Source organism: Chionomys nivalis, chromosome 26 (assembly GCF_950005125.1).
Source record: "Chionomys nivalis chromosome 26, mChiNiv1.1, whole genome shotgun sequence".
Classification (NCBI taxonomy): domain Eukaryota; kingdom Metazoa; phylum Chordata; class Mammalia; order Rodentia; family Cricetidae; genus Chionomys; species Chionomys nivalis.
Genome location: NC_080111.1, coordinates 18704305 through 18715000, shown reverse-complemented (window position 1 = coordinate 18715000; position 10696 = coordinate 18704305). Strand labels below are relative to the sequence as shown.

The 10696-nt window shown below is 40.2% G+C and overlaps 1 protein-coding gene across 9 annotated transcripts in view; it reads left to right on the top strand.

Annotated features, from left to right (window-relative positions):
- The window catches only part of Magi2 (membrane associated guanylate kinase, WW and PDZ domain containing 2), a 1220672-nt gene that overhangs the window by 1005856 nt on the left and 204120 nt on the right, over positions 1-10696 (top strand). For all 9 annotated transcript variants that reach the window (XM_057758561.1, XM_057758559.1, XM_057758560.1 and 6 more), the window contains one exon: positions 1-425. This exon is cut by the window's left edge and continues 214 nt beyond it. In XM_057758561.1, coding sequence (XP_057614544.1) covers positions 1-425 — 425 coding nt within the window. The remainder of the gene's footprint in view (positions 426-10696) is intronic.

The window sequence follows — 10696 nt, the reverse complement described above, 5'->3', positions numbered from 1 at the left end:
ACATAACTATGAGACGTATTTGGAATACATCTCTCGGACCTCACAGTCAGTCCCAGATATTACAGATCGACCACCTCATTCTTTGCACTCCATGCCAGCTGACGGTCAGCTCGATGGCACGTATCCACCACCCGTCCATGACGACAATGTGTCTATGGCTTCATCCGGAGCCACACAAGCTGAACTCATGACCTTAACCATTGTGAAAGGTGCCCAGGGATTTGGCTTCACCATTGCAGACAGTCCCACGGGACAGCGGGTGAAACAAATACTTGACGTTCAGGGATGCCCTGGGCTGTGCGAAGGAGACCTCATTGTTGAGATCAACCAGCAGAATGTACAGAACCTGAGCCATACGGAAGTAGTGGATATACTGAAGGACTGCCCCGTCGGAAGTGAGACTTCCTTGGTCATCCATCGAGGAGGTAAGACAAACACGGATGTGGCAATACAGTGTGTGGGTAGATGAGAACTCTTTATAAAAACATTGGTCAAATGAAGGTTTCTTTAGCCTGGCGTAAAATCATGCCGTTATTTAAAAAAAAAAAAAAGTGAAAAGGGCAGAGAGAAAACTGTGAACTTAATATCTGGGTTTCTGAGTCTTACATTAAATGCTATGATAGTAGTGTTCCAGTCTTAACCAACCTAGCAATATAGATTGGGAGAGTAAAGAATGGGTCCCGGCTATGGATATATTACATTCTGTCACATAGGTTCAGAACTCGATTCTGTACAGAACTCAGTCCATGACTGTTGGTTTACTGAGGGAAGCAATACCAGGAAGCATATGTGGGTTCCAGGCCAGCATTGGAGAGGCCAGTCCACTCCTCCAAAGGGCCACTAGGAGCTGGGTTCAGATCAAATAAGTGACTAGAACAATCTGCTACTATGGGACACAACTATCTATTGCCATGGATAAGATTGTCTGCCATGAGCCAGGTAGAAAGCAATGGGACAGGCTAGGACTGAGAGCTCTAGGAAGAACATGGAACACAATTTAAGAGACTCGTCGGAGCTTTGAATCCCTACAGCTCTTCTCTCCGTCTTTGTGGAAAATTAATGGGGCAAAGCTAAGGCCCTTTCCTTACTTCTCTGCTGCTGTGAAGGACGAGGCACAGGTGGAGCAGGTTTTCGTCCCTCTCAGCTAACAGGACACAGGGCGGGGAGCCCTTAATCCTCAGCTGTGGGATGGCACCGCAGGCTTGTCAGGCCTTCTCACCCGACGGTAACAGCAGGTGCATGCCTCGCTCTGTGTCTGCCAAACTCAGCTGACCCTGGAGCTGCAACAGAGAAGGGTCAAGAGCAGTATGGTGGCGCAGTCAATGCATGACAAACCTGTGTGAACACACGTGATTGCCTCTTCAAGCTCCCAAGACAGCGTGGGAGCTGTCATTTTAAAAATGCAAGTAAAAGAAGTCAAAGCTGAGAGAAGTATGTTTATGGGTTGCTGGCCTCTCTGCAACTCTTCAAGGAAGGGTTACATTATTGACTCAGCAAGTGCTATGCCTTTTCCGAGCAACACGATGCAAAGTTCCCATGACCGAGGGGAAATTAGTATGATAACAAAATAGTCACACATTTTTGCCTTCATACGGCATTGTCATAAAGTGGCAAGTGAATTTGAGTAATTAAGGGTTGATGGTGTATTTTGACTTCTTGAACTGCTTGTTTAAGATTAAGGCAAATATTTCTAATTTAAACAATCACATATTCCTAATGTTCAATTGAAAAACTCAAATTTTGGGACAATATTTCTAATATTAAGTGGTATAGCTGAAAAAAATCGATGTATTGTAGCCATTGTTTGGCTCACAGAAAGAAATTTAAACACATGTTTTTAAATAGCTTCTTTTAAATTGTAGCATAAGAGGAAAATGCTTTGAATTCTTTGCTGTACTATAATTTGTGCCTTTCTGAAAGCATTTTAGTGTGTACGTGTGTGTGTGTGTATGTGTGTTCGTGTGCATGTGTTGAGCAGGGCAGCCTTGCTCTCCTCCCTTTTATGGTCTCTGACCTCTCCCTCAATCCTGCTCTCCCTCCTTTTCTCGCTCGCTCTGATCACTTTCTCCGTTCTTCAGTGATGAGACTTGGGGCTGCATTTTGTTCCTTTAGGTGAGCGATGTCTTTCCTTTCTCACTGAAAGCACCGTGCAATCTGAAAGTCCTTGTCTGCCTACTGAGGCTCCCAGAATTTCAACAGTGTTCACTCTTCTCTGAAGTTAGTAAGACACCGCACCATGATTGTGTGATATTTTGAATTCTCTTGTTACAGGACACTCAGAAGTGCTTATGACCTCATTTAGATGATCCGCAAGGCTAGGTCCTTATTTCAGGACCATGGCTGTTTTTCTTATTTTTTAGTATTTTTACCTATAAAGCAATGATACAGGTAGCTGAATATTTTTAGTACCTAATTTGGAAAGCGTACAATGAAAAGTAATTTTCTGTCCTACCTATATTTTCAGTCTTTTTCTTAGAAGAAAATATACATTGTAAGTATATCTATAGGCAGTATGTAGTCTGGTGACACATATATGAAATATATATTCTAATGAAGTTGGAATGGCAAAATGCATGTGTACGTTTTGATTTAAAACATCTTGATTAGAAGGAAATATTTAACTTATTAAAAATATTACCATATGGTGTAGTTTATATATCATAACCTTTGTCGATTGCAAGTATATATTTCACTGAGTTCTTCAATGGTATAGTTACACAATGAGCACCATTCCTCCTAGAACATCAATCAGGGTCTTTTGAGATACCATCCTCTAAGACCCCTTCACAGTCCAGCTAAGGCCACACTTGGTGAGGGAAAAAATAACTAAGGGGTTCTGAGAGGAAATGAACCAACTCACAGATGATTTTTCCACAGTGTGTCTCTTATTATTATATCTTTCTTGTTCTCTGTTCTAATTCTTCTATTCTGTCTATAATTTCTGTCTATAATTCTGTCTATAATTTTAATTCTCTGTCTCAATTCTAATTCCAATTCTCTGCTACCTTCTTCTTCTCCTCCTCCTTTCTTCTTCTTCTTCTTCTTCTTCTTCTTCTTCTTCTTCTTCTTCTTCTTCTTCTTCTTCTTCTTCTTCTCCTTCTCCTCCTCCTCCTCCTCCTCCTCCTCCTCCCTTCTTCTTCTTCTTCTTCTTCTTCTTCTTCTTCTTCTTCTTCTTCTTCTTCTTCTTCTGCTTCTGCTTCTGCTTCTGCTTCTGCTTCTCCTGCTCCTGCTCCTGCTCCTGCTCCTTCTGCTTCCTCTGCTTCTGCTCCTGCTCTTTCTCCATCTCCTTCTTCTTCATTTTCCTATTTCTGCTAATTTCTGGGACACTTTTGCTCCAATTCCTGCTCCAGCTTCTGTCCATTCTCTTTGTTCTTACCCAGCTATAGAGATCCACAAAATCCTGCAGGCTTAGAAAATAACCAGGCCCAGGCCACCTATGTACACACAAGGGAAGTTTATGACCCTTGGTCCATTAGCACTTTGACCAAATGTAGCAAACTCTGAAGGCCTTTTAGATCTGAAGTTTGCAGCATTTACTCTAAGTGGTTGAAACAAAGGGGAGACCCAGGCCTCTAAATCATCTGATCCAGGGCTGGATGCCTATCAGAGGCAGCTCTGGAGGTTTGTTCTCCTCCGGTTTGAGCGTAGATGGTGAATTATTTTTCCTGAGAGTAAAACACAAGCCGTAAATCTCCTGACTAAAATCATCAATAAACTGAGGTGAAAGTGAGCCCAAGGAGTTAGGAATCTTTTAATGCAAGGTTCCTTTTAGGTCATCACTTTTCTCCTCTCTAAGGAAGGTAAAACGAGGGCACGCTTACTTTCCCCAGCTACAGATCAGCAGCTTTAGGCATGCAGTAATTCTATGCCCTTGGATATCTGGGAATGCCTTAAATGGAATACTTTTGCCTGGACCCTAAACACCGACCAAATACCTCTCAATAAAGACAATTGTAGGAAGGCCGATCTCTATTTTTACAGTGAAGAAAGGGACAGAGACCTGGTAGTGCGAAGCAGGTTTCTTAACTGTGTGACTGTTTTCACACATAGTTAGGGGATGTAATCAGTAAACCCCAAATGCGTGGGAGAAATGGTACCCAGGAAATGAGCAAATCGTGCTGAACTGTGGAAGCTAAATCTCCAATTTGTAACAGAAGGGGATAAGCTACAGGAGAAATCTACAGCCAGAAATGGCCACTTTGTTCACAAGGCAATAATTCCAACACGCTTCGCGTTTGGTTTAATCTTCCATACAGAGTCTCTGGCTCTGGTGGGTTTACCTTGTAAAATGAGACTGATTAATTGCTGAGTAACCCCGTGGCTTGTAGCAAAGATGCTTCATCCCCTGTATGCTCAGATCCCTTTGTCACCCCTCTCCTCTCCTACCTTCAGCCTCGAGGAACCACTAATCTGCTTTCCTGAATTGTTTCATCTTTCAGAGTATTTTTATGACCAACATCATATGATCTGTAGTGTTCTGTTTATCACAGTGCTCGTGAGACTCACCGAACAGATACACAAAAAAGTTCATTTCTTTTATTGCCTTTACTGTTCAGGGGCACGGACCTTTTATTAATCACTTTGTACCCAAATGCCATCCCTCATTGGGAGAGCCTTTCATGAAAGTGCCTGACGAACCACAATACTCACAGTGGGTGTTGAGCTGAGCTGCTTTCATTTTTGGCCATCTATGAATAATACTTTTCTGAACATTTGGATGCAACTGTCTGCTTAGACTGATGTTCTCAGTTTGGGAAGTAGATGCCCAGAAATGGTATTGCTGGGTTATATAAAAAGAATATATTTAAACTGTTAATAAATTGTCTAGATGGCTTCCGAAATGACTAGCTTCTATATTCCCTAAAGCAAAGACACCATAACAATTTCTGAAGTCCTAGTTTTTGCATTGTTTCTTACATTTGACTTAAAAAATCTTTAGTGCAGTCATTCTATTGAAAGTAGACTTACTGATACTTTTTCACGGTTTTAACTTAGATATCTCTGATATTTTGACATGTTTTTATGTGTTTATTGGTATTCATAGACTTCTTTAGTAACGTATTTCATTAATTATTTTCCCAATTTTATATTGGACTATTAATTTTCTTTTTTTTTCTTCTTTTGTAATGAGAATTGAACCCAAGGCCTGACACATGCTAAACGAGTCTCTGTCACACTATATCAGCAACCTATTTGTCCTCCTAAATTACAAAAGCTCATTATATATGCAAATTCTAAGTCAACAGATGATCCTCAAATGCTTCCTTCAGCTCTGTGGATTATCTGTCCGTTTTCTCATCGGTGCCTTTTGGGCAGAAGGACAGAGGATTATGGGGTTGTGACTGAGTAAAAGAAAATGTTTCAGGTCCATTTTAACATAGCTCATTCTTTTGGCATCTTGTCTTTGCTTAACCTAAAGTCACAAAGTTTTCCCTGTTTTCTTCTAGAAAGTCTAGTCTTAGTGCTCTAAGCTAGTTTAAAGTTGACGTTTATGTAGTACTATGGACTTAAATTCATTTTTATTTTGCACATGTATACAAATCATTATAGCAGTATTGGCTGAAAAAAACAATAAAACCTGTTCTTTCTCACTGAAAAGTCTTGGCACTCGTGATGAAAATGAACTCACAGAGATGCAAAGGTTTGTTTCCAAACTGTCTATTCAGTTCCCTTTGTATGCCTGTCCATTCTTATGTTAATGCAACACTTTCTAGATTGTTGTAGCTTTGTGCTAAATCTTGAAATTGGTGTGAGGTCCTCCAAATTTTCCTCCTTTACAAAATAGTTTTGGTTATTCTAGGTCTTTGAATTTTCATATAAATAGAGATGTTAGAATTGGCCTTTTTAATATATATAAAGTTTTTATTAATTCTTAGAATTTTATATGTATCTGCAACGTATTTTGATCTGATTTATCCCTTAGTCCTCTCTAATTTCTCCCAGGTCCACCCCACCTCCTGTCTTTATTCCAACTTCTCAAATGCCCCCCTAACACTTTTAATAACCCAGCAAATCCAATTTGTATTACCCATATGTGCCAGGATTAGGGCCATCCAGTAGAGCATGGTTGACCTTGGGGGCCACACCCTTAAAGAAAACTGGCTCTTCTCTGTTGGGGTGGAGGCTCAAGAGCCCCTGATGTTCCATGCTGGAAAGTTTAGGGGTGTGGCCTTGTCCAGACCCTGTGCAGGCAACTCCAGGTACCCTGAGCTCCTGAGTGCACCTCCCCTGTCAAGTCCAGAAAACACTGCTTCTCTTGGCTCCTCTTCAGCCTCTGGTTCTTAACATGTTTCTACCCCTTCTTTTGAAATGGTCCTGAGCCTTGTGGTGAGGGAAAGTGGTGTAGATTCTCCATGTGTGATTCAGTATCCCACAGACAATGACTTTGTATTTACTCTGTTCAGTAAAAGACCTCCAGAGGCCATGCTATTACAGAACAACTTCCCAACTTCAGACTGAACTTTTTGACCTACAAATGAGACACAGCTCCTCTTGTTTAAATCTCCTTCAGTTTCTCTCAGCAAGGTCTTCAAGTACAAACCCCAAGCTTCTTGTATTAAGCTTCTTAGTATTTCTATTATTTTAAGTTTATTCTATGTGTGTGCACGCTTTGCTCTCATGTCTGTCTGTGTATTGTGTGCATGCCTGATACCTGAGAAGTCAGAAAAGAGCATAAGATCCTCTAGAACTAGAGATGTGAATGGTTGTGAGCTGCCAGGTGGGTGCTGGGAACAGAACCCAGCTCATCTGCAAGAGTAGCCAGTGCTTTTAACATTCTTAATGTTGCCTTCCATTTATTTACGGCTAATATATGTAAACTTGCATGATTTTTGTTGTTCTGTAATCTTTTCTATATAATTAGATCTTCCCTTTCCTTTTTCTGAATTTGTAAGTCCCTGACACATTTTCCTTGAGTTTGTTTTATTTTCCTTTCTGGGCCTGCAACAAAGAATTGATCACTAGCAACTCAGGGAAAGACATGACTTTTCTCAGCTTACAGTTCTCCATCATAGTCCATCATTGAGGGAAAGAACTTCTTCCCTGGCAGGGCCTTGAAGGCCACCTGTTTTCTCTTCCATACAGCATTGCTTCCAACTGAGGAGCTCACTTATCAGCTGATGCAGGATTCTTGGAAACAGTTGCTTGCCAGCTGGAAGGCAGGCCAGCTTGTAATTGGCTAGCTTTAGTGTGAATCTCAGCACCACCTGCCTAGAGATGACACGGGCCACAGTTGGCTGGGCCCTCCTCCATCCATGAACTAACAAACAAAGTAACCCCCACACATGCCCAGTGTCTTTTGTACATGTGACCTAGACATTTCCTCAACTGAGGCTCTCTGGCCAGATAATTCTAGGCACCTTTAAATTGTCATCTAAAGTCAGCCAGGACTTCTTAATTCGCTAAATTTCCAAGTGTGTGTGATGCTAAACAGACGACATCTCAAGAGGTGTACTTTCGTTGTTGCTGCTGGTTTAGGGGAAATCATTCGTCTTGGACTATTTACTATAATATTAGGTATAAGGTTTTAAGGTGCCCCCCTATCAAATTGAGAAAAATCCTATCAATCTTGATTGGATGTGGCTTCTCGTGATCAGTGAGTCTTTAACCTCCTCAAACATGTCTTCCTCACACACTGAAATGGTTGTGTAGTTCCCACCCTTTGTTCTTTAATATAGTGAGTGTATAACATGGCTTAGATTCTAATTCTGTGTTCTGGACACTGCACCACCTGACCATGCTATTTTATTATTATTATTATTTTTTTTTTTTTGATTTTTGAGACAGGGTTTCTCCGTAGCTTTTGGTTCCTGTCCTGGAACTAGCTCTTGTAGACCAGGCTGGCCTTGAACTCACAGAGATCCACCTGCCTCTGCCTCCTGAGTGCTGGGATTAAAGGCATGTGCCACCACCGCCCGGCTCCATGCTATGTTCTTGAACGTTGCTGGTTGTTTGCCTGTTTTTTTTTTTGTTGGGGATGGACAGAGAACGTTGTGTCTGTTTCTTATGGTCTTTGTCTTTGATGGTAGAATAATAATAGTCTCTTAAAATGAGCTGGAAAATATATCCCACCCAGTCCCCTCCATTCTGAAAGGGTCTAGCTTTTCTTTTCCTTGAACATTTGGATGAAATCACCAATGAAGGCACCCAAGCTGCACTTTGATTAAAATCATTTTCAGTAGGTAACTCAGTTTCTTTTCTTCACTCATGTTTGTTCAAATTTTCTGTCACTTTACAAACTAGTTCTGATAATTTATATACCTATGGGCAATTTATATCATTTATGTGAGTATTTGAATTTGTTAGTATAAATTTTGAAGCAATGTTACAGAATAATTTTTCGGGAAGATTGATTCTGTTTCTCTGTGGTTTTGTTTCAATATCTTTTACTGTGCTCCTTGCCATCTCGTTTTTCAGTAGTGTGCTTGATTTACTGTTCCTTTATAGCTTTTCGAGGTATGTCCTCAGACCAGTGACTCTATTTTTCTCTTCAATAAAGCATTTAGCTATAAATTTCCTCTGAACATCTCTTTAACTGAACTCCATAAATTTGGAAATACCATATTTTCCCTTTCCACTCAGCTGAAGAGGTTTTATTTTCCCTTGCAATTTCTATTAGAATTGCTCTTTTTCTTCTTCAAACATTTTGAATTCTCTGGATTTTTTCTGGTATTAATTTCTAATAATTTTATTCAGGATAAATTTTATATGGTGTCAGCCCTTTAAATGCACGGAGTTTTACAGAATGGCCTAGGTGCTCCCTTTTTAAATGAATTCACGTTGAAACATTATGTGTTAGCTGGAAAGTATCTCTTCTTTTGTTTTATCATTAAATCAGAAACCGGCCAGTGGCTAGAGTCACCTTCCGTTCTCTTCTGCATCTTTACCATCTGTCCCTGCACAACACTGCACATCCATGGTACACATAGTAAAATTTGTTCCTTCTCTTCGATGCCATTATGTTGGATATTTTCATCTCTCCTTATTATTTTACTTACTAAGATATTTTTGCAGTTCTTTACTTATTTATGTATGTACTTACTTATTTATTGGAAGGCACTGGATGTCAGAGGGGAACTCCTGGGAATCATTCCTGTTGGCAGCAGGTGACTTTACCTGCTGATCCATCTGGCCAACTCTTGCTCTTCTTTCTTCTTTCTTGTTGTAGAGGATTTCAAGGATAAAGTAATAAACTAATAGTATCTCTCTCTTGTGGTGTTGATATTCTGTTGGAAGAAGAAAAGTATAAGGTAAATTATTAAGCCCATTTCCTGACTAGAATATAGATACCTAATCTGTTTTTTTTTCTTGAATGTTAATTTTATGTGTGCCCTAACAAATATATCTTTTTATTTCTGCATCTTTTTTGTTCTGTTCCCTAGGCTTTGGGAACATATATGAACATCACACACAAATAACAAATACCCTCACTTTCTGTTGTTTGAGGGGTTGGGTGTTCTTTTGGCTTTTTTCTCCCCCTTTGCAGATTTTATTTTTGTATGTAACTCAGGCTGGCCCTACACACTCTATCCCTTCCTGAACCTCTCAAGTGCTCAAATTATGGGGCTGTTCCATGGTGCTAGACACCTTCTGATTTCTTGTTTTCATACCTCTCGTTGATCTTTACAGTCAATGAAACAGATCCTTATTTCTTTTAGAACACCAGTAATTTAGATTATGGAAAAACTGTTTTCCTCATGAGTTTAATAAAGTCACATCTTGAGAAACCCTGTCTCAAAAAAAAAAAAAAAAAAAAAAAAAAAAAAAAAAACAACAACAACAAAAGTCACGTCTTAATCCTGTTAAACACAATACTGGCTTTCCTTCCAGAGCAGTGTTTGCCACTTCCAGAAAATACATTCAATTCCTATTTCATTGAAATGGTTTTTTTTTATTATTTTTAGAAAATGATAAGAGCTGGCTAGATGACTCAGTGGGCAAAGGTGTGTAGATGAATAATAAAAACCCAGAGACGGATAGTGGGGTTCAAGCTGAAGATGAGAAAAGCAAAACAGTCAAGCCACTGAAGAAGTCTCACCTCTACCAAAGCTGGGCGACTGCAGACCGAGCCCTGAGCCTCTGTCTCCTCCTGCCTTCTTTTCCCTCTAGTGCTGGGATTAAAGACATGTGACTCCCAAACACTGGGATTAAAGGTGTGAGCCACCACCACCTGGATCTGTTTCTGCATTGATCTTGTTTAGTTCAGGGTGGCCTTGAACTCACAGAGATCCATCTGCCTCTGTCCTCCAAATCCTGGGATTAAAGGTGTGTGACACCACTGCCTGGCCTCTAGTGGCTTAACCCTCTGATCTTCAGGCGAGCTTTATTTATTAAAATATAAGTAAAGTATCACCATAAAGGAGCTAGCCACTAAGCCCAATACCTGAGTTCATTCCTTGGATAAACTACATTCAATCTAAATAGCGTATGGTTATCATGTACCCCTAAATTCTGCGTGTTTGCATATGAATTTACATCAACATTTGCATATGCTGATTATCTGGCATCTTCTTTTTCTCGGCCTTTACTATCATACCTAGGCCGTGATGAAAGCATCAGCTTGTCTTTCCTGTGAAGTAGCTGAACTAGCACTAGAGGCCCCAAGTCTTTGAAGACGGAACCTTTGAAATTACTCAGTTCTTTGTTTCTCAGCAAGCTTTGATTTGGTTCTGTTTGAAGGAAGAATTGGCACCTTTTA